At 39.5% G+C, this 24,407-nt stretch overlaps 2 protein-coding genes across 6 annotated transcripts in view; both read left to right on the top strand.

The window, feature by feature from the left end:
• The window catches only part of LOC132129295 (protein NDRG3-like), an 84,746-nt gene extending 74,557 nt beyond the window's left edge, over positions 1–10,189 (top strand). For 2 of the 3 annotated variants that reach the window (XM_059540833.1, XM_059540835.1), the window contains 10 exons: positions 392–478; positions 1,005–1,061; positions 1,167–1,270; positions 1,345–1,407; positions 1,509–1,560; positions 2,073–2,120; positions 2,493–2,528; positions 2,621–2,672; positions 3,155–3,172; positions 8,758–10,189. In XM_059540833.1, coding sequence (XP_059396816.1) covers positions 392–478; positions 1,005–1,061; positions 1,167–1,270; positions 1,345–1,407; positions 1,509–1,560; positions 2,073–2,120; positions 2,493–2,528; positions 2,621–2,672; positions 3,155–3,172; positions 8,758–8,933 — 693 coding nt within the window. In that variant the 3' untranslated portion in view covers positions 8,934–10,189. The remainder of the gene's footprint in view (positions 1–391; positions 479–1,004; positions 1,062–1,166; positions 1,271–1,344; positions 1,408–1,508; positions 1,561–2,072; positions 2,121–2,492; positions 2,529–2,620; positions 2,673–3,154; positions 3,173–8,757) is intronic. The other variant, XM_059540834.1, reaches the window with a different exon arrangement.
• Positions 10,190–12,310: 2,121 nt separating this feature from the next.
• Positions 12,311–20,531, top strand: LOC132129296 (src-like-adapter 2). Of its 3 annotated transcripts, none has more exons than XM_059540836.1 (8): positions 12,311–13,060; positions 15,464–15,600; positions 17,241–17,340; positions 17,425–17,511; positions 17,868–17,971; positions 18,197–18,346; positions 19,063–19,195; positions 19,471–20,531. In XM_059540836.1, the coding sequence occupies exons 2-8, from the start codon at positions 15,510–15,512 to the stop codon at positions 19,601–19,603; spliced, it is 798 nt and encodes a 265-aa protein (XP_059396819.1). In that variant the 5' UTR covers positions 12,311–13,060; positions 15,464–15,509; the 3' UTR covers positions 19,604–20,531. The 3 variants fall into 3 exon arrangements, with proteins under 3 accessions (XP_059396819.1, XP_059396821.1, XP_059396820.1); XM_059540838.1 differs by having other exon boundaries at positions 12,313–13,060; positions 19,066–19,195; XM_059540837.1 differs by lacking the exon at positions 12,311–13,060 and adding an exon at positions 14,606–15,278.
• The last annotated feature ends 3,876 nt before the right edge of the window (positions 20,532–24,407 follow it).

The following is a 24,407-nucleotide window of genomic DNA, read 5'->3' as shown; positions in this document are numbered from 1 at the left end:
GGAAAGCTGTTGCAGATGCCAAACCATACCAGTTTGATGATCAAAAATTTGAAGACAAATTATTTTAAACTTTATAATATTATGCAATACATAACTGGGAATAAGTATTCAGGAAGTAAATAGGATCAGTATTGGTTTCATGTTGACTATTGACTATTTTCTTTTTCTTTATTATGTTGTGCTCCCAAGCAAATCACAATGTGTTTGACTGTCACATGACCCTGACAAGTCTATAGGTAGCAATACCACAAGAAGTCAAGAATCGGTCTCATTAGTCTGTTCGATCGGCGACATGTCAAGCACCTGGTCCTCTCAGTCAGTAGGTGCTCTGAGTGCTAAAGTCAGTATGAGCTGTAATGATGGACTAATCCATGTAATGTCACTCTCTTAGCTGAATGAGCCTGCTCTGGTGGAGGGGTTGGTTCTCATCAATGTGGACCCCTGTGCTAAGGGCTGGATTGACTGGGCTGCCTCTAAGGTAAAATTATGAATGCACTGTCAAATTAGTATGTTTATTTAGTGCAGATCATTATTAAGAATTAAAATATGCTGCACATACTACCCAAGCTGTTGTACCTCTTTTGCATGTTATTATCTGACAGTGTGGACTGTAGACCAGTGACGAGCAATATGCTAAAGAAACATTTTAATAGGCACATTATTATTTAATTGATACCATTTTAGTTGCATTTTCATTTTAGTTTGATTAACAATGCATGCCATTAATTTTCTTTTGTTTATGCATAATAAAAAGATCCTATCCTTTGTTTATTAGCCAAAAGCTTACCCTAACCATTCCTCCATACTTCAGATTTCTCAACAGATTAGTGTAGTTGATCTTCTTAAAGTTTCCTCTGTTTTAAAGCTCATAATAACCTTACAGGCCAGAATGCTACAATAATGAAAACAAGTCCTCAAATCAGTGGAGGTGTGGGGAACGCTGTTCGTTTGATCTTCAAACATTGTGCTTTTCACTAAAATGTGAATGTGTGTTTCTGTTGTAGTTATCTGGATGGACCAGCAGTCTGGTAGATATCATTATGGCACACCATTTCGGCACGGTAGGCTTAAAATATGACACTGACCTCAGCATCTTTGAGATAATTCACTCAGAACTAAAAGATTTCTCTTCGAGTCTGTTGATGAGCTCAGTTTTTGTTCCTCAGGACGAGCTGACAGAAAACCAGGAGATCATTCAAACATATCGTCTGCACATCGCTCAGGACATCAGTCAGGACAACCTGGCTCTCTTCTGCCACTCCTACAACAGGTGCCATTATCAGTTCATGTTCTGATCATTATCATATGAGCTGATCTTGATAATGTTTAATTTCCTTATCACAGTCGGCGAGATCTGGAGATTGAGAGGCCCGTCCTGGGACTTAATGAAAATACAGTCACACTGAAGTAGGTTGTTTTGTATATTTTTGTAAACCATTTTGTATATTTTAGTAAATCATGTTTTTTCCTCTTCCTTAGATCTTTGACTTTCCTCTCTTGTTGTTTAGGTGTCCTGCCTTGTTGATCGTTGGTGACACGTCACCAGCGGTAGAGGCTGTGGTGAGTGACTAATCAAGAACATTGCCATTGCTTCTGTTGGCAGTCAGAGTGAACACAGTGTACTTTCTGAAAGGCCCATTATGCTCATTATCTCTTCGTACATGTTCTTTTCCAGTTGTACCAATGACATCACATCCTAAAAGGGGCAGTGCATCATAAAGTGTTATGCAATTGTGTTTGTTGTAAAGCACTCCTGAATAACTTATTGCTAAAGGCAAATATCTGTCCATTCATGGTAGAAAGTCAATTAAAATTAATTCTTCTGGTCTTGGATCTTGATTGGCCAAAACAGCAGTTCCAAAATCCTTGATACAGTAACAGCTTATGTACACTTGGTACACTACTGAGTTTGCCTAAGGGTGGCTACTTTAAAGTGAGACTGAGCAACTAATGCTGGGTCTTCAATTAATCTACAATGCAAACAGTATGGTTTAGTCAATTTATCTGTCTATTCGTACCTTTGATTACGTTTCTGAACTGACCGTGTGGGATTTTATCCATTTTTTCCACAGGTTGAATGCAACTCAAGGCTAAATCCAACCAAGACTACTTTACTCAAGGCATGTCACTTTTTTTCCCTCCCTAAAACAATGTTTTGATTCAGAATTTGGTTCCAAAATATTGTCTGAATGATTTGTGTAGATCAGATGAGTTTGAGTTGAGCTTTTGAGTCAAAAAAGAAACAAAAAAGTAAATAAGTGTTTTCATTGTCACAGAGCTCAGTTCTGAAAGCGCTGAAAGTCTGGGTCACTTATAATGTACAATGCACAACTGTTTTAGCAAATTTGTAATGAGAATTTTCTATATATATATATATATATATATATATCTGCATTCATATCTTTGTGAACTTTTTCACGATGAGATTTTTGATTATTGTATTTCCAGTATGACTGCATGGATTGATTACTGTCCTGTTCTTCTCTCTTCAGATGGCAGATTGTGGTGGACTTCCTCAAGTTGTCCAAGTAAGACTAAAAGATGACACCATTATGTCTGCCATAGCATCAGTTTGATGTAGTTTGGACTTGTATTAAATGTGGATGTTTTCTATTTTCAGCCGGGTAAACTCGCGGAGGCTTTCAAGTACTTTGTCCAGGGAATGGGCTACAGTAAGTATCTGTCCTCTTTCTGTCTTTTCATAGGCCACTTTAATGTTAAGTGTTTAATTGTATCATCTTCCTCATAGTTATATTAACCTTCACTGTTTGTATGAATTTGGTCTCTTGTTGGCATTTTTGTCTGAAAGCATCTTGTTGTTAGAGAGATGTCAGCGTCATGTCACCTTGGCCAACAACTTAAATACTGTATGTTTCCAGTGGTTTAATAATGTACGTCATAAATACTCACACAACTTAAAAGCTGCAGGAATATGACACATTCACGAGTGTAGGTGTGAGAGAGCAAATCCCACCTGTTCAAAGCAAGAAACCTAGACATCAGTTGTTATGCATCTTGATGATAAGCTTAATTTATCCACTGCTGATCTGACTTTACTACACAAAGCATAAGGCCGGTATTCTGGAGTAAAGCAGGTCTCAGATCAGCCGTCCGCTGCACTAACACATGACTTGTCTCCTGTGTGGCTGTGCAGTGCTGCGTTCTTCAGCGTGTAAGTACACTAGTCTTCTTCTAAGAGCATGCTGTGTGGCATGAGCCCTGTGTGACAAACCTCTGATCTTCAGATTAATCATTTTTGTGCCAAAAGATCCTTTGACTGAACAGTGGTTTGCATTCGCATGAAAACTTTATTGCTGTAACACCTCAAACCTCCACAAATCTGAATTCGAGGATTCTGCTTCACGTAGCTTTGTCTAATTTTTATATGGTTATTTTCACAATAGACTTTTATTCCGTGATAAAAACACTAAATGACGTTTTTGAGTGTGATTGTATTCTAGGTGTGTGATTTCTAAACCACTTTGCATCACTGGATTATTGCATTGATGCAAAAGTAATGGTTTGTTTCCACAAAGGTCTTGGCAAGTACTTAACTTAAACTTAAAATCCTCCTCCTTGTTAAACATCATGTTGATAAATTCAAATATGCATTCACTATTGAGGGTTTCGCCAGTAGTATACTAGTGGAATTCACAACTACGTATTACTGATGTGAATTGTGGTTTCAGTTAGTGCCTTCCATAACATCAGCAGCAATATTTTAGACTTTGTTAGCAATTAATGGAGAAAAAAAAAATCATTAACCAAGATATGAGGTCAGATAGTCTGGATTGATTCTCTTCTTGAAGTACACTGCTGCTGATAAGATTTCTGATTGTTTTTGAAAGAAGTCTCTTATGCTTACCAAGGCTGCATTTATTTGGTCAAACATTCAGTATATACTGTAATAAAATGATTTGATTGGATTTGAATACATTTTAAAATGTAATTTCTCTTTGAGATGGTAAAGCTGAATTATCACCGTCATTACTCTTCAGTGTCACGTGATCCTTCAGGAATCATTCTAGAATGATATTTGCTGCTTAAGAAGCGTTTCGTATTAGTGTTAAAAACAGCAGTGATTCTTAATATTTTAGTGGAAATCATGATACCTTTTTTCAAGATTCTTTGAACAAACAGTTCAAAAGAACAGCATTTATATAAATTTGAAATATTTTATAACATTATAAATGTCTTAAGTGTCACTTTTGATCATTTTAATGCATCCTTGCTGAATAGAAGTATTAATTACTTGCAATATATATATGGTAGTGTACCAATGTTAAGCTCATGTTCTGACATTCCAGAAAGTGTTTGACTTATTTTACACAATTACACTAGCAGCAGTTACTGGTGATTAGGTTTGTGTTCTCAGAGCTTGAGTAACGTGATCAAAAGCGGCTTGACTCATTTGAAAATGCTCACATTTTGATGTGATTAGCCACATTCCTCCTCCGTAAATCACTAATCTAATCCTGCGATCTGTTGACCTTTTTGTAAGTCTCTACTCTTGTGTTTCTACTGAAAAATACAGCCCTTCCATCTGGAAACCCACACACTTGCTTCAGTATGTAATCCAAAACACTTTGATTCTGCTGTGATGTTATTTATAAGATTTAGAGGTGAAAAATGGCTTTGACTTATATTATATATGTTCTTGAAATTAAGTGATTCTGAAATTTGGTCAGTAAAATTTTTTTGTACAGATTACGGTATTGTTAACTATTTAAAGCTGCAGTCCATAACTTAAAATTATTATTTTTTGCTTAAAAATTATCGAAAAACAATATTTGAGCAGGTACACAACCAGCCAGTGTTCAAAACTACCGCCTTATACAACGGTAAGCTTGTAATAAAGTTTTCTAATTTGAGTGGTATGGGTAATTTTTCGTGGGAAATTCAAGCATGCTACCGCGTCATTACTACACATTTGTAAACATAAAGGAGGGATGCTTCTCAATTCTTATTTGTGCATCCTCGCTTTCTTTTCTCACGTCTTAGCTCCACCCCTTCAGGATGCAAGGGGAAGGACGCGAGCACAGAGGAATTGAATCAAGTGAAATGATACATCCTCGCTCCCTTTAGCGTCACTTCAAAGTAGCATCAGCTGTGCTAAAGGAATCCGTTCTTATGTTGTTAAAGTTTAAGACATTCATAATAAATTTTTATAAAGCTAGATGCCCTGTTTGAAATATGACATATGGTTTATTTAAACTTTAAAGGTAAAATATAAATTAAAATGATTACAACAGATGTGACAGGGGAAGAGAATGTAAATGTGCATCAGGTTTTCGATGAAAAGCATTTCCGCAAAGGATACACCGCTGTATACTCGCTCATAGCTCCTCTGGAAGCCTCCTTGATCCTCACCTCGCGCTCCAATTAGAGAATTGAGATGTCTTTCATGGTGGCTGAGCTCGATCGGTTTCTGGGGTGTAGGATGGACGACGGAGGAGAGATATTGAGAAGCACACAAGTTGTCCCGACAATTATGCTGTATCGCACGTCAGAATGCTGCAAGTTACAGATCGTTTATAGCCTGCAGTTGGAATAAATTGCGGATTGAATTTAAAAAAGTATAACAATACTAATAATTGGCATGGTTTCAAGTGATATGAGCTAACCGATCTTTGGATTTAATCACCATTGGTAGTGCAATTTATTGTAATGCTTTTTTCCTCCGTTGGTCAGAACAAAAGTGGCTTACTTGTTCAGATGACATTTTCCAGTGAAAACTCTTATTTGGGTCATACATTCAAGATGTAGAATCTGTGAAATTATAGAAAGTGCGGTATCCACACCTGTGCGGTGACTGACAGCCACACATTAGATTCATCCGCGCTGGAGCCGCGTCGGTGCACAACCCACACAAGGAAGATAATTCCACACGCAGCTGCAGTTGCAGGTTTTCAAACAGAGATGGCGACAGCAAGGCAAAACTTACGGACTGCAGCTTTATTATATGTATATTGACTAAAACAGCAGATTAGGTTTTTATAATCAGTTAATGGATTAAAAAAATGTATGCATAATACATTTGGTATTATTACATTAATGATTAACTGTTAAAATCCATAATCGGTGTAAAAGCTCCAGTGCATATTTACACCACAAATGTTTGAAAGGTGACTAGGATATCAAGGTTTTTTTAATTAGTGGTTTTTTTTCTTTTTACTGTAAAAACCTAGCTCACAGCAGTACTCATTGACTAAGAAACCCTATTCTAAATGTTGCCCATTAACAGATATTAATAATTTTGCTATGTACTCGTTTACTTTCCATCATAATTTTTTTCTATATGCAGTAGTAATATTTGTTAGTTCAGACTTCATATGTAGACTGTAGTTTCAATTAAAGTACCAAACATACATCCATATGAGTGTATTCTTCTTTTGTCTGTGTGTGTGGAAATATTAGTGAATACAGAATGAGTCATTAACAGAGCTTAATGTTCATTGGTTGGTTCTGTCATTGACATGTTTGCGTTTTAGTAGAGGGAGAGTATCGCCGATAAATTCCACCTTGTGTTTTGAGTCCGTTAAGTGTGTTTGTCTGTCTTTTTTATTATTTTCTTTTGTTACTGTTTGGGGTGTTTTATAGAGTTTCATCTTTAACAAACCCACAAGCATATACTCTGGTGAGGGACTATCCCAGAAGAAGACAATTTCCCTTCTAGAGAACTTCTTACTTTCTCTCTCTAATTTCAGGTTATTGTTTTTTGAATTATAGTATTTGATATCTTCTCTGGCTACATTTGATTTGTAGTGAATATCCTTGACACTTGAAGGATATTCAGTTTAAAATAATTGGATATGTCACAAATGGAAACCTATTGCTAAAAGCTTACTCAGCCTCTGGCTGCCACTTTTCTTGCATTTTGAATGATTCTGAACACTACCTAACTGTCGAGGCTATTCTCATCTCCTGGTCTAACGTCCTCTACTTTCCTTGCGTCTTCTCCTGTGGCTTCTGCTTAATCTTTCCTTTTCTCCATCCTCCCTCTTTCAGAAAGTACTACCAAATAACCTCTCCTTTCCCTTGTCCCATCTTTTCCCTCTTTTCCTCCACTTTATTCTTTCCCTTTCCTTCTCGACCCTTAAATCCAATGCCAACAGTCCCTCATTTGCTACTCAGCCACCGAACAGCGAACCAGGTATCAGGAGATCAACCAGCACCTTTAGCTGAGCTTAAGGCCGTCATCTCAACCTCCCGTGCTTCCTGTCCTCACTGTCTGTCAGTCTTTGTCCCTCCCGTCCCAATCACAATCATACAATTGTCTGTTTGTCTTTGCGTCGCGGTGTGAAGCATGGTAAATGGACATATGTCGTCAGTGTTTGTGTGGGATTATAAGAGGTCTGAGAGAATGTGTTTGTACACACTGTCCACTACAAAACAGATGTCTTATTGTCTGTCTTCTATTCTTTTTAAGATTCACATAGAAACATAACTTTACTTTGCATGCCACATTCTGCATTGTCTGAAGTTGACTATTCATTTTGCTGCTACGGTAAAAAATGAATTTGAGCTGGATCCTGACCAAAGGATTCTCTTTCCTGCATGGGTGAATAATGACTGCAGTGTCCAAGCAGGGCGGTTGTGTCACCTCAGGATTCAGAGATTTATTGATGGAGTGCTGCAGGAATTAATGTTAAAACCCAGAAATTGGTTGGCATTATTGAACTAACAATTCCGTTGTCCCAAACTCTTTTGTATGGGTTTTTGATTAAATATGTTAATGGAGAAGAAAATGTGTAAGAATTGTGAATTTTTGTTGGTCACAGAGCTAATTTTTTGCAATAATCCAAAAGCAGATGGAAAAATCCTATTGGATTGGTCGAGGGAACCAGGGTGATGCTACTTCCAGGTTGTCCTACAAAAATGCTTAATCCCTGCAGCACTCCATTTAGGCCCAAGTATTCAGAAAAGACTTTGCTCTTAGGGTAATTATGGCTGAATCCCAGTTTTCATATTGTTCTTCCTGTATAATATACAAAAACAAAAGTCCCAAATTGCATTGCACAAGTAGTGATAGTAGTATGACAAAGGGGGCTTTCACATTAGTATTTTCCGAGTTCAGATCATTTGGATAATGTGAACTCTGTTAAGGTTCACTTATGATGTGAATACAGTCGTACACAATTACAGAAGTGAATCACTATTAATGACCCATGAATTAGTCAAACGTGTGTTCATGTTTACTCACTCGCTTTCCTGACAAACATGACAGAAGCGCTGCCAGCAGAGAGAATTTATTTCTAATTTCTGCTCAGAGATTGATTTTCATGTTCTATTGAACCTTTACATTACAGTCATGACAAATAGATGGTTGTGTCGTTCTCTATTGGTGCCTTAAAAAATAATATAAGTAGAATCAGGCTGAAAAACAATATGAAATCCATTCACGCTTTTTCTGCAGATCTCTGTCAATGCTGTACGTCCTTTTTGAAGTATGTGAATTGGGATTCAGCTTGCTATTCTCAACCATAAACTAATTTGTCAATGTATCTCAGTAAGTCCAGCGTTAGTTGAACAGTCTGCAGTGTGCAGATGTGCAGGAGTCCACACACTTTGAGGAGACTCATTATTCTCCCTCTCCTGGATCTTCATATGTTTGGATCCGAATGCTAAGAGTGCAAAACTGACTATCCTGTGAAGCACATGCCCCTCACTCAGGATCGTCCCAACAGTCAAAAGCAGTAGCAGCATTAGTGCATACATGTTTTGACCTCCATTCGATTTCTCTCTACTCTCTCTCAGTGCCCACTGCCAGTATGACCCGATTGGCTCGATCTCGCACTCACTCTGCCTCCAGCATGGGCTCAGCAGACGGCTCCCGCAGCCGCGCACATACCAGTTCACAGATGGAGGGCGCCACTGGCGGTCCGGTCAATGACAACCAGACCAGACCGCAGACCATGGAGGTGTCCTGCTAAAGCACCCAGAACCAAGCCACCATTTCACCTGGGATCATCCACGTGTGGCACTTCTGCACTTCAGATGGCTTTCTGTCCATTTTGGGGTTTTGTTTCCACTCTGTTACCCGTTCTACTTGTTCTCCTGTGGCCAGAGAGTGCTGGTCTAATGAAGGGATGCATTGTCTGATGTCTAGTAATCCATGTATTTTACATATTGGAATATTTTTCCACTGCATGGAAGCACTAATCTTTTGCTGATGTTTTTACCTTGATTTGAATTGGCTTACTACTTTATTTCTCCATTCTGTTATATTTGTGTCATCCTTTGGAGATTCATTTCCACTATGGATATGCTTCTTGTGTGTATATTTTGCTGGAGGCTGTTATATTTTGAACATTCAGAGGGTATTCTTGTTTGTAGCCGGAGAGATTTAGTTCCCTCTCTTGCTCTCTCTAAGGTCTTCCTGCCCCGTGTTTACTATAGAGATGACCAAACCACTTCACTTTCTCCTAATCTAATTTTTTGTTCATTTTCTGCTGCTCTCAACCTATGCTATCATAGTTTATTTATAGGCTATTATAGTTTGCTATTAATTGACTGTCTGTCATTTGTAGTGTTTCTAGAAAACTAAATTTACTGGTTAGCATGTCCCTATTTAAAGTGTACAGTAGACATTTATGTTAGTATTAATTATATTTAATCTTTCTGCAAATGATTAATTCTGTTTAAATGGAGAACTTGTACTGAGCTTTAGACCAGAACCCCCTAACAGCAAAGACGTTGCTTAGGTTTGCACTTAACTTGATGTAAAATATTTTTCACAGCCTGTGCTTGGGAGATCAGCTACACCAAACAAGTAACAAGTAACTGAAGCTAAGATCTGCAGCTTGTTCAAATAACAGATAACATTTATCATAGAGGGCATCTGGAGGTATAAAACGGCATGATTCCTCTAAAGGCACTGTACCGTAGTGGTAAATGATCTGTATACTTTTGGCTTAAGAGTCTCCATTCTTTCTGTACAGCGGGCTGATGTTCCTATAACCTCTTAATATTTTGACTACTGTTAGATTCTGAAGTTTTATTGTTCTTGGTCTTTATTTCAATGTATGGCAATTCCCTGTTGATTTGCTGATTGTACCTCTGCCTTGAGTGAGTTTGTGATGGTGGGTTGTGCTTTGTCCTCCAAGCATTTAGGGGGCGCTGTACTGCATACTATCTACTGAGTATATCGATTTGAACGAATATTGAAATAAAGTAGTTGTACATAAAACTTGGATCTGTCTTTATATTAGGCAGTTGTTCTTAAGTCAAGACACTACATGAGTAGTGTACATTTCTGTATAACAACAAAATGTTTGAAATGTTTGTATATGCACATTTTTGTGAGGCATTACATAATTAAATATGCACTCATTTCCTTAAATTTCCAGGACTGAAATCTCAACTTTGGATAAAGCAGGTTCAATTTTCTTTAATTTATTTTTTTGACACATTAAATTGATGTCATATTAGATTTCACTCAAACAAACAAATAAATGTTTTGTACCGGTAATTGAAATCTACAAATTGGAAATTTCTTTTAAGAAACAAAATGGCCCTAAATCTTTCACAATACCTTTTTCAACTAGATCTTGTTTTGTGTTCTGTAAAAGAAAGAAAGTCATTCAAGTTGTGAAATAACATGGGATTGAGTAAATGGGGTTTAAATTTGTAGGTGGCTTTAGGAGTTGGGGGAATGTAGAAAATAACCAAATGCGAAATCATGTTTTGGGGCCAATAAACCTTAACTAACACCATAGTTGTACCTCAGGGAAGAACAAAGTATGATGTGACCCAAATTAGGGATGGGATGGTATGAAAATTTAATATCACGATTATAGTGACTAAAATTATCACGATTATCAATATTATCACGGTTTTGTTGAAACGAGATGAAAGTGTTCAAAAATAGTTGATGCTCACACTGAAAACATTTCAGCAAGTTTTATATTTAATAATCAACAAACAACTAATAAAACAAGCAACTCTATGCACTTAATTTAAAGAAAGATTAAATTCTGTGGCATTTCCTTCCTTACAATGAAAAGTGTAGAAGCATAGAAAAGTCACTGACTCGCCATTCCTTCTCGAAAAAAAACATTGTGCGCTGCGCTTGCGTCAGACTGTTGCTGGCTGGACATGATTTAATAGCGAGTTATTAAAACCGCGATAATCAAACACGGTTTTAATGATAATTCATTTTTAAACGATATTACTAACCTTCAGCACATTTTATCACGGTTATCGATAAAACCGGTTATCGTCCCATCCCTACCCCAAATCACTTAAAAGCTCCGTTTCATGCACTGGTAATCAGATGCACTACCCATCACACTGAACCTTTTTTTGTCACCTCAGCCAGCTGTGAAAGTTTCCGATCACAAGCAAGTAGGTTATATTGATTGCATGTGGCCAGAAATGACACATCTGAATGCTATTTATAGAAACTGGCATGCTCATTTTAAGCAGTTAATATATGATAAGAGATTTGTGCATTTGTCATTTTCCATCCGATGTGCACGATCACTCCACTAGATCAACTCCACTTTTTATGTTTGTCCTTTTCCGTACGAACTTGCTGATTTGCTTATCTGAAATGGGCACATGGTAAACTTTGATAACGTGGTGGAATGACATCCTACTACGACTATAATTAACTTAGTCCATTTGTCATAGGAATTAGAGTTGGAACATCTTCAGTGATATCACTTTATGCAACTCCCTTTTCAAACTTTGTGTTCATTTACACGACTACAGCATTTTGGGAGCATGAAAATTCTAATTTTTGAAAAACGGTTTCATAGTTTTTTAAAAATGTTCTCTGTGTGCACTACAAAAAAAACAACAACAAAAAAAACCAACATTTGAGAAAACGACACCATCATGTGCATTCATGTACAATGTTTAAAAATTTTTCAAAATTGAGATTTATACATAATATGAAAGCTGAATAAGCTTTTCATTGTTGTACAGTATGGTTTGTTAGGAGGACAATATGTGAATATCTGAAATCTAAATATTGCAAAAATCGTCTTTAAAGTTATTCAGATGAAGTCCTTAGCAATGCATATTACTAATCAAAAACTAAGTTTTGATATATTTATGGTAGGAAATTTACAAAATATCTTCATGGAAAATGATCTTTACTTAAAATCGATAATCTTGACCCATACAATGTGTTTTTGGCTATTGTTACAATATACCCCAGCGACTGGTTTTGTGGTCCAGGGTGGCGCATGTAGTGTTTCTTTCAAAAGTGACATCGCCATCTACTGGCCTAGCATGCATAATAGTGTTTCTAGTAGTTATCGCAGATCTACGTGAAATTGTTTTTCACAATGCTGTCGTCTGTTTGCAAAGATACAAAAACTCAAAAGGAAAAGCTTTACTGTAACAATCATGGAATCGTAATGCGAACGAAGTCTAATGTGCGAACATCTGTGAAACACTGAACTTGCAAATTGTGCATCTCTCTTCTTTTGCAGCAGTGTTTATAATGTTAATGAGTTTCCATGACAGTTATTGCTATGGCAATTAGTTTTGGTACAATTAATGAAATGAATATGTGCAAAAACTAGCTCTAGACAATTTCTTAACCTTTCCGAACCCTTCCTGAAATTTCTGGAGCTACTTCGGTTGGCGTCTGCATTACTGCATCAATGAGCCCATGACATTCATCTCCACCAACATCTGTGCTGTGTATTAGTACAGCTCGAACATTTGCAAAACACCTTCTCCAGTCTGATCTCGCTCTCAGGCATCTGTGCGTCAGCGAAGGAGTGACAGTTAGACCTGTTCGTCACAGGAAACTACAAGTGTCTAGTAAATAAAGCTTCCTGCCACAGTGTTCAATGCTAAAACACTGAGACAGCCACAGCAGCATCCCACAGTGACTCCACCTGAAACTGATATCAGCTACTCCTCCTCAGCTCCTCAAGAAAACTAGCCTCTCATCTCTAAGGAAATCCCCCCGAATAGCTTTCTAACTTGGCCATTTGAGTTTTCAGGCCTTTTGCACATGTTCGTACGCAGACGTGCAGGTGTGGAGATCTGATCGCTCATAAGGAAGGAGTGTCATCGTTGCTACTCTGAGGACCATGAGGTGAGTAAGAGACTTTGTCCAAATTTCTCTTTTTAAGGTCTTAAGGCAGAGTGCTGTGGGCTTTTATTTATTTAGGAGGTTTATCCAAAGCACAATATTACAGTGCAAAATAATATTTAATGTTCACAAGTGAATATAGATTCATAGTAATTAAAATACTATCTTTGGTTGGGATAAAAACAATTTTATAGTTTTTAAGGAAAATACAAAGAAAATACTGTTTTATGTGATGGGTCTAATATATATATATATATATTTCTAAGTCTAGAAATTTTGTTACTATAGTGATTATTTTAACTTATGTCTGTTCTAGAGACGTAACAACTTTTTGATAAAGCTCTAATTGGTTTTCTTTTGGAAATATGTTTCAAATTCATCATGAATGCATTTATGACTGTAAAGCATATCTGTGTGCGTAAAAATTGTGATTGAAATCGAAATAGCAAAATTGATCAAAGAAATCACGATAGGTTTTTTTTTTTTTTTTGTCCATATTGCACAGCCCTAGTTCATTCAGTAAAAACAGTTAACTAGCTTCTGAGTACTAAGTTTTTAACCCAACAATAGCGGGGTCAGTAAATTTCTTTTGCAGTGGGCCGTGCAAACATATGTGTTTGATTATGTGGGCCGCGAGTTGAAAAAGGTTGGGAACCACTGATGTACAACAAACTAATAATCTACAAGTTTTATAGTGCACACATGAGCTATATTGTTAAACATAATTTAAAAATGTAGAATATGTCTTTAAATGGCTGCCTTTCAGCGATAGGTGTGTTAGTTTGTGTGTGATCGTGCTGTTAAAGCCTGTATGATGTAGCTGTGTTCATATGTTGGACATGTAATCAGTTCCACACATGTTATTTTGGTGCCTGGGGTATGAGGTCTGTAATTTGGACCTGGAGACCCTGATGACCCAGTGAGACCCATCTGTGTTACCAGGTGACCATCTGCTCCATAATGTCATATAGCTGTCAGACCAGTGCTGTTGCATTACAGTATATGACATAGAAAAAGATCTCTAATCAATGCTAATTAAACATTATTATGAGGATGTAGAAATTATAGCGCTGGTGACATCATGTGTGTTTACTGAAATTATTAATAGCACAAATTGCTACAATGTAATAAGTGTTATTACAGTGTTATAACGTGCAATAAGAATGATAAGCCGTAGAAATACTACAAAGGGTAGATATACAGTACCGTGCAAAGTTTTAGGCACTTGTGTAAAAATGATATAAAGTGAAGATGATATAAAGTGAAGATGCCATAAAAAATAATGCCATAAATAGATTTTATTAATTAACTTCTATTAACTTAACTAAATTAAATCAACATTTGGTGTGACCACACTATGCGTTAAAAAAAGCTTTTGTCCTAGGTGCACTTGTGCATTGTTTTTCAGGTAGTTTTGTAGGTTTCTTGAAGTGTCTTGGAGACATTTCTTCTGGATTGAGTCTGTCTCAGTTTGTTCTGTTTCTCCATGTTATCACAGACAGACTGATGATGGTGAGATCAGATCTCTGTGTGGAGCACTGGCTGCTGTCAGACTCCTTGTGCAAACAAAAATCTCACTGGATTATTACAATTAATGCCAAAAATAATGTTTGGAAATGTAAACTGATATTTACTACTGACACACTACAGCAAAACATAGATATAACTGACTTAAAACCAATTTTTGTTGATGATAATAATAGTGGCCTAACACTTTTGCACAGTACTGTATATGCTGATGATATTTTAGCACATGAAAATCCATTATGCATAAATGTTCTTGAAAAATATCCGGTTTGTTTTAACCAGACTATCCAGCTGATTTCCTTTAAATGATTTGCAGTGATCATTTTTCATACGTCTCTGTGGGAAGCCAGAGGAACATTGCTAACCCTCGACACTTTACTGCCGCTTCATCTAAATATATAACTTATAAATATAAAAGTCATATGAGAATATGAGTCACATTATATTATGGTTTCATTTGACCTGTTATTTGCATACTGAATCATTTTAGTCTATTGAATTTGCTGTGTATGTTTTTTTTATTCATGCACACATGTATCTCTTAAATAACTGCGGCTTGTGATGTAACTGAGCATGACAGAAAATAATAGCATGTTCTCAGTATTCTATTTTTAGAACAGTCACCCTGTTTTTTTTTTTTTGCCCGAGGTAAAGTGTGTGATATTGAAAGTGCAGATGGAAAGTTTTCTTCAAGGTACACAAGTGGTTTGTCAGCATCCTTCCTCTTATCATTCAAAAGTGTGACATGAGAAAGTCATGGCCTGATCAAACTGAACATCAGATTTGTTTTGGTTTTGTTTGTTTTTTGTTACTTTAATGAAATACCGAAATCAATAAAAATCAAACCGTGCTAAAATATTCTTGCTCTTGTGTCCTTAGATTGTGGTTCCCATCAGCATTGTGTGCCTGAACTCTCCAGAGCAGCATGGGCAGTCGGCCCAGTAAAGACCGGCGTGGATCCAGCTCACATGCTGTTCTCTTGGACACGGAGGACAGCACTGAGCTGCTGACCATGGGTGAGTTCAGCACTGCAATACACGCTTCATGTATGCACAAGGTGATTTGAGAACTGCAGCACTTAAATGTAAATAAGTGCAATAGTGAAGCTCATTCAGATGTGCGTATGGATTCACAAGCAAATTTTTATTGACTGTTGCAACTATAGCATTCAGTGGTGCTTTACTATTGACTATGAATATATGTATATATAGCTGAGTTTGCCAGAAATTTACCGTAAAAAAACTGTACTGATGTACTGATAACTACCATAATTATACTAGTTGTAAAATAGAAATCCATCTGATAAATAAGTTCAGCATAAGTGGCATAAATGACAGTATATAGACTTGTACAGGGTCAAACACATGATAAAAGATCAAATGTAGCATAAAACACCCTAATGTATATAACTGATAACATAAATAAGTTTAAGAACGAGTACTATATAAATAAAATATAATATGTGATTTACAGGGTTATTATCATTAAACGAAAAATGAAACTATACAATTAATTACTTAAAATAAATACTTTCATCTAGTTCAAAGGGATGCTCCACCCCAAAATGGTCATTAATCACTTACCCCGATGTCGTTTCAAACCTGTAAAATCTTAGTTCGTCTTCGGAACACAATTTTAGATATTTTGGATGAAAACCGGGAGGCTTGAGACTGTCCCATAGACTGCCAAGTAAATATCACTGTCAAGGTCCAGAAAAGCATCGTCAGAATAGTCCATCTGCCATCAGTGATTCAACCGTCACGTTATGAAGTGACAATAACGCTCTTCTGTGTCAGCCGTGCCACATGGATGCGCTGTTTTCTTTCAAATCAAAGCGTTAATACATGTAGAAAATGTATCTTTGTGGCACGGCTGACACTGAAGAGCGTACGATGCTTGCGTTTCGCTCATATTTTTCAAAATAGAACTACGGTGTACAAATTGTTGAATAAAGTCGTTATTTTCGTTTTCTTTGTGTACAAAAAAGTATTCTCATCGCTTCATAACGATACGATTGAATCACTGATGGCAGATGGACTATTCTGATGATGCTTTTCAAACCTTTCTGGACCTTGACAGTGTAACTTACTTTGCAGTCTATGAGACAGTCTCAGGCCTCCCGGTTTATATACAAAATATCTTAAAATGTGCTCCGAAGACGAGCTAAGCTTTTACGGATTTGGAACGGCATGAGGGTAAGTGAATATCCTATAAGTACTAAAATAACTATAACTAAAATTAAATGATAAAACCTAATAAACACTATATTGATGTTTAAAAAAAGGAACAAATAAAAGAATGACAAAACTAAACACCAAAAAAAAAAGACTTTAAACTAAAATTAAAGTGAAAACTGAAAATAGACCAAATAGACTTTTGGAAAACCCATTGAATTGTTTTCCATCATCAGCTGTAAGGTGGCTCATATTTTAACTTGCAAAAAGCATTATTTTATAACCATATGCTGTAAAATTACATCCATTTAAACTAAATTATATGTCATGTATTTAATTCATACTTTCATATAAAGAAAATTTATAATTTTTTCACTATAAATGTTAAGGTCGATTTTTATTCTTTAAATATGACATTTGTTAATCAAGTGGCTTGTTGAGGTGCTGTATGCTAAAGAGTTGTTATGCTCTTTGATCCGCAGACAGTGGTAGATTCGTGGTGGTGTCCCTGTTCGACTATCCATCCAGAGGTCCGGGTGACTGCACCATCAGAGTGGGAGAGAGGCTCAACATTTTGTCTGAGTAAGTGTGTGTTGCACAGTGGCCTCTCATCACAGGAAGTTGTCTGATCGGGATGATTATCTGATGATATAATGTGTGTTACAGTGAGGGAGAGTGGTGGAAAGTCAGTTCATCAGCCACAGGAAATGAGAGCTACATCCCCAGCAATTACACCGCCAAAGTGTACAACAGGTGAGCTGAACCCACACACGCTGGAGCGCTCTGAAAATCGCCTCTTTCTATTGGTTTAGAGTGTGCATACAGTACATCATGACATCACACCCACAGTCAGGTGTTCTGTTCAAGTGTATCACAAGTGACAACATCATTATTCCCCCCGAGGCGGTGATGTCAGTTTTGGTTTCTGTAGAGTGGGCTCAGCTGGGTACAGTGGGATCTGATTATCAGTTTGGGGACCTGCTGTACCTACTGTGACCCCGCTGATCGCTCTCTCTCATCACATGATGTTCTAATGCTCTACCTACTACTTTTTCCTTCATCTCTGCCTTTTGATTTTATCACTCATCTGTGTGTTTTTGTTCCTGCAGGTGGCAGTTTGTGGGTCTCAGTAAACAGAAAGCAGAGGAACTGTTGATGCTCCCCCATAATCAGCCTGGCTCCTTCCTCATCAGAGAGAGTGAGACCTACCCAGGTACATAATGGATACATTACCCATATTTTCCTACAATTTACAGAGTTACTGCAAACATACCCACTTTGCGTTGATCAGATGCTTTCTTAACTGCTGTTTTCTCACAGCATCCCTTCAAATGCCTAAATACTGCATAGCAAATCTGGAATCTACCCAGAACTACAGAAAATGTCCAATCAAGTTTGTATTAATGTACTTTATTAATTTATTTATTTTTAAACCCAGGGAACCACACTCTGTCAGTGCTTAAGAGCAGCTCGCAGGAGCGCGCTTCTGTCAGACACTACCGTATCAGCTGCATTGAGAATGGCTGGATCTACATCTCTCCCAGACTCACCTTCAGGACCCTCTCAGACCTGGTCGCACACTATTCAGGTACACACACACACACACACACACACACACACACACACACACACAGATGCAGCCAGTAACTCATTACTGACACCCAGGGATTGTATGTGACATTACAGGGTTTGGGTTTGATACTGATGTCTTACATCAGGGCTGGGCAGCTTCGGTCTTGAAGGGCCACCGTCCTGTAGAGTTTAGCTCTAACCCTAATCAAACACACCTGTTTGTAGCTTTCTAGTGATCTTGAAGACATTGATTAGCTTGTTCAGGTGTATTTGATTAGGGTTGGAGCTAAACTCTGCAGGACAGTGGCCTTCCAGGACTGAAGTTGCCCAGTTGTGTAATACACGATACTGACTAATAGTTTTGAGGAAATGTTAAATCAATTGGGTTCGCACGAAAGGTGAATTCCAGTGCCTGTAAAAACCTATTCTATATTTCATAATTTTCAGTGGTGGAAAAGATTGTGGGCGACGAAAATGGCTGAAAATATGGCAATTCTACAGCTAAAAAACTAGATGCTGTACCCACGCTGATAGGTGTCAATAGTCAAAGACCGCCGTTTTATCATCGGAAACAGAAACAAAATAAAAAAAGTTGATTGTTGTGCATCATTAAGTAAATAGTACTGGAAATCACCCGAAAACTCCTTAGCAGCCACATAGCAACATGCTACAAATATATACATTATGGCTAAAAAGTGTTGTGGCAGATTTTAAGTGTGAACTGTCCCTCAGAAGTTTCGGACGGGCTGTGCTGTACTCTGGGGGAGCCGTGCTACATCATTGGATCCAACAATGTTCCAGTGGTCACCGGCCCGCCTCCGGTTGCTGTGAGGAGGCCCACTATAAACTGGAAAGACGTAAACAGGTGAATGAAGTGACTTTAAACAGAGAGATTATAAAATCAGGCATCATTTACTCATCTGTACGATGAGAAATTTTGAAGAATGTTGGTAACCATTGACTTCCATGTCAATTGGCAACCAGCAAACCATCATTTGGTTAGATTCTTTAAAAGAATAAAGAAATTCATACAGATTTGGAACAACTTGAGTTGACGAGGACAGATTTGACATTTTTTCAATGAGCTATCCCAAAAAATAGCACCTAGTGGAGCGGTGTCTAAACAAGTTCTCTTTGCAGCTCCATGATCTTCGGACAGAGTAAAGACGGTGCGGAGAACTCTCTAGTGAGCGAAGGACTGAAGGAGGCCATTAACTCGTACCTCTACATGACAGAAGACTGTGATGACTGCTGTCAGCTCTGGGACACATGAGTGGAAGACTGGAGGACGAGTGTTTGAATGACTTTGGTCTCTTGATGCTGTGATATGGGATGAAACACTTTACAGAAATGAACCCGGAAACGAAAAATGCATCTAAGCGTCTATTTTCATTAGTGTATTTCTGCCTAAAAACTGTGTAAGAGCGAAAACGGTGTCGGATGAAGGTCCCAGACAGGAGCACTGACTCATTGCTGTTGTTCAAGAGTGGGTGCTGGAGACAAAGATGTCACAGTTTCCTCTGTGGACGCGCTCCTGGCGGACATAAAAGAGAAAACGACTGAAGGAAAGAACGACAGAGGAGTGTGCGAGTGGGAGGGGGAACACAGCTGGGTGGCACACGCATCCATTTCCACTCCACTCACACTTTTTTTGGAACTTAATCAGTGTTGATCTTATTACAAATATGACCACAATCAGAGAATGATGCATCACAAGAAGCACAAAGAAGCATCATTAATGGTATCAGTGTTTGATGTCATTTTTTTTTGAAAATGCCAAACAAAATACGTATTTATGATTTATGACTTGTAACACAAATGTTGTGAATCTTTGCTGAAAGAGATAGTAAAGACCTAAAAATGAAGTGTCATTTACTCACATCATTCCAAGCCTGTTTTGAGTTTCTTCTGTGGAACACGAAAGATCATTTGAAGAAAGTTGATAACCAAACAGTTTCAGTTTCCATTGACTTTAATTGTATGGTCCAAAAATATAATGGAAGTCAGTGGGCATCGCAACAGTTTGGTTATCAACGTTCTTCAAAAGATCATTAAAAGATCTTCTTTTGTGTTCAAAGTCATGCAAGTTTGGAGAAACATGAAGGTTAGAAAACCCCCAGTTTTCATTCTTGGGTGAACTATCTCTCGTGATATATTGACCTAAGTTATGTTCTTTTAAATAAACTCAAAAGAAAAAACAAGGTCACCTGTGTGTTTGTAGAAGCTGACAAAAGCATCTTGAATGAGGTGTTTCCTGTCAGTATTTGCACCTATTGTTCAGAAAAGAACCACAGTCTCGAGCAGCAGGAAGTGAAGGGTTATGCATGTTTGCGTGTGGTCTGCTCTCAGTGTGCAGGGGCATATTCATACCAGCTGTTCTTAAACAACCTTGCAGTGTAGTCTTAATGAGAGCACTCAGAATGGCTTTAGAGATTACAAATCTGAATTGATTTGAGAAATTCAAGGACTTTTATCTGTTGCATAAAAGCACAGTTTCTCCTTCACACGACTTTGATGACAGTCATTTGTAGATTTCCATTTCATATAATCTTGACAGGCTGTATGTTTCTCTCACTGGAAAAGTGAATGATTGGCACATTAGTTTGTTTGATGATAAAAGGTAGAGCTCCGTTACACTGCAGTGCCACCTGGAGGCTGTGGTATTACATATATATATATATATATAAACTTTTTTGATTCACTTCAAATGTTGACTACTGTATGTATATATACATATATATAAATACATACACACAGTATCTCACAAAACGGAGTACACCCCTCACATTTCAGCAACTATTTTGGTATATCTTCTTAAGGGGGACATACTATAGAAATGAAGCTTGGATATATTTTAGAGTAGTCAATGTGCTGCTTATATAGCAGTATAGATTTACTAAAATAACTTAACATACGGCCATTATTGTCAATATAGCTGGCAACAAAAGTGAGTAGACCCTAAGTGAACATGTCAAAACTGTGTCCAAAGTGCCATTTTGTGTGAGCACCTGTTATCTAGCACTGCCTTAATATCCTCTTGAGCATGGAGTTCAGCAGAGCTGCACAGGTTGTTGCTGGGATCCTCTTCCACTCCTCCATAATGACATCACAGATTTAATGTTACACATTTTTTAACCCATTGTCAAATGTTTTCAAATTTCTTAAATATTAATAAAAAAATTGGCTTTCAAAAGGCAATATCGATTGACCACTAATCTAAACTTCAAATAATTGAAGACTTTAATGAAAGAGAGAGAATGAGAGAAAAAGGTTTAAAAACTCATTTTAATAACGGATCAAATAACACAAATTAATATGTATACAAGCACAACGCTGAGCTGAAACGGTCATGACATAATTCAGACTGCAGAACATCTAAATGTTATGAAGGACGCTTTTAAAAAGGAAGAAACAAATCGGGGAAGGTCAGCCATCGGTTGAAGACTTCTATCTCTTGGGCCAGTTGTGGCGAAACCCTCTGCAAACAGAAATAAACCCATAAATATGAATGCTTTTTTCCTTAACCCAGCAACGATCCATCCATCCATCCATCTTCTTCCGCTTATTCGGGGCCGGGTCGCGGGGGCAGCAATCTAAGCAGAGAACCCCAGACTTCCCTCTCCCTAGACACTTCCTCCAGCTCTTCTGGGGGGACACCGAGGCGTTCCCAGGCCAGCCGGGAGACATAGTCTCTCCAGCGTGTCCTAGGTCTTCCCCGTGGTCTCCTCCCAGTGGGACGCGCCCGAAACACCTTCCCGGGAAGGCGTCCAGGAGGCATCCGGAACATATGCCCGAGCAACCTCAGCTGACCCCTCTCGATGTGGAGGAGAAGCGGCTCTACTCTGAGCTCCTCCCGGGTGACTGAGCTTCTCACCCTATCACTAAGGGATCGCCCAGCCACCCTGCGGAGAAAGCTCATTTCGGCCGCCTGTATCCGGGATCTTGTCCTTTCGGTCATGACCCAAAGCTCATGACCATAGGTGAGAGTAGGAACGTAGATTGACCGGTAAATCGAGAGCTTCGCCTTGCGGCTCAGCTCTTTCTTCACCACGACAGACCGGTACATCGACCGCATTACTGCAGAAGCTGCACCGATCCGTCTGTCAATCTCCCGTTCCATCCTTCCCTCACTCGTGAACAAGACCCCAAGATACTTAAACTCCTCCACTTGAGGCAGGAACTCTCCACCAACCTGAAGAGGGCAAGCCACCCTTTTCTGAGGTGCTGATTCTCATCCCAGCTGCTTCACACTCGGCTGCAAACCATCCCAGTGCATGCTGAAGGTCCTGACTTGATGAGGCCAACACGACAACATCATCCGCAAAGAGCAGAGACGAAATCGTGTTGTCACCAAACCTGACCCCCTCCGGCCCCTGGCTGTACCTAGAAATTCTGTCCATAAAAATCATGAACAGAACCGGTGACAAAGGGCAGCCCTGCCGGAGTCCAACACGCACCGGGAACAAGTCTGACTTACTGCTGGCAGTACGAACCAAGCTCCTGCTCCAGTCGTACAGGGACCGGATAGCCCTTAGCAAAGGGCCCCGGACCCCATACTCCCGGAGCACCCTCCACAGGCCGCCGCGAGGGACACAGTCGAATGCCTTCTCCAAATCCACAAAACACATGTGGACTGGTTGGGCAAACTCCCATGAACCCTCCAGGACCCTGTAGAGGGTATAGAGCTGGTCCAGTGTTCCACGGCCTGGAGGAAAACCACACTGTTCCTCCTGAATCCGAGGTTCTACTATCGGCCGGATTCTCCTCTCCAGTACCCTGGCATAGACTTTCCCAGGGAGGCTGAGAAGTGTGATTCCCCTGTAGTTGGAACACACCCTCCGGTCCCCCTTCTTAAAAAGAGGGACCACCACCCCGGTTTGCCATCCCAGAGGCACCGTCCCCGACTGCCACGCGATGCTGCAGAGGCGTGTCAGCCAAGACAGCCCCACAACATTCAGAGACTTGAGGTACTCAGAGCGGATCTCATCCACCCCCGGTGCCTTGCCACCGAGGAGTTTCTTGACTACCTCGGTGACTTCAGCTTGGGTGATGGACGAGTCCACATCTGAGCCCTCAGCCTCTGCTTCCTCAATGGAAGACGTGACAGGGGGATTGAGGAGATCCTCGAAGTATTCCTTCCACCGTCCAACGACATCCCCAGTTGAGGTCAACAGCTCCCCACCTCTACTGTAAACAGCGTTGGTAGGGCACTGCTTCCCTCTCCTGAGGCGCCGGACGGTTTGCCAGAATCTCTTCGAGGCCGACCGATAGTCCTTCTCCATGGCCTCACCGAACTCCTCCCAGGCCCGAGTTTTTGCCTCCACAACCACCCGGGCTGCAGTCCGCTTGGCCTGCCGGTACCTGTCAGCTGCCTCAGGAGTCCCACAAGCCAACCAGGCCCGATAGGACTCCTTCTTCAGCTTGACGGCATCCCTTACTTCCGGTGTCCACCACCAGGTTCGGGGATTGCCGCCTCGACAGGCACCGGAGACCTTACGGCCACAGCTCCGAGCGGCCGCTTCGACAATGGAGGTGGAGAACATGGTCCACTAGGACTCAATATCTCCAGCCTCCTTCGGGATCCGGTCGAAGCTCTGCCGGAGGTGGGAGTTAAAGATCTCTCTGACAGGAGACTCGGCCAAACGTTCCCAGCAGACCCTCACAGTATGTTTGGGTCTGCCGAGTCTTTCCAGCTTCCTCCCCCGCCATCGGATCCAACTCACCACCAGGTGGTGATCAGTTGACAGCTCCGCCCCTCTCTTCACCCGAGTGTCCAAGACATACGGCCGGAGCTCGGATGAAACGAGCACAAAGTCGATCATCGACCTACGGCCTAGGGTGTCCTGGTGCCACGTGTATTGATGGACACCCTTATGCTTGAACATGGTGTTCGTTATGGACAAGCTGTAACTAGCACAGAAGTCCAATAACTGAACACCGTTCACTCGGGTTCAGATCAGGGGGGCCATTCCTCCCAATCACGCCCCTCCAGGTGTCACTGTCGTTGCCCACGTGGGCGTTGAAGTCCCCCAGTAAAACGACGGAGTCCCCAGTCGGAGCACTTTCCAGCACCCCTC

This window comes from Carassius carassius, chromosome 46, assembly GCF_963082965.1.
Source record: "Carassius carassius chromosome 46, fCarCar2.1, whole genome shotgun sequence".
NCBI classification, from domain to species: Eukaryota; Metazoa; Chordata; class Actinopteri; order Cypriniformes; family Cyprinidae; genus Carassius; species Carassius carassius.
This window is presented reverse-complemented; position numbering and strand designations above follow the sequence as displayed.

Coding starts and splice junctions, on each gene's coding strand:
- LOC132129296 (XM_059540836.1), top strand. CDS start 15,510: ATGGGCAGTCGGCCCAGTAAAGACCGGCGTGGATCCAGCTCACATGCT. Junction 17,972..18,196: donor AGAGAGTGAGACCTACCCAG/GTACATAATGGA, acceptor TTTTAAACCCAG/GGAACCACACTCTGTCAGTG. Junction 19,196..19,470: donor AACTGGAAAGACGTAAACAG/GTGAATGAAGTG, acceptor TTCTCTTTGCAG/CTCCATGATCTTCGGACAGA.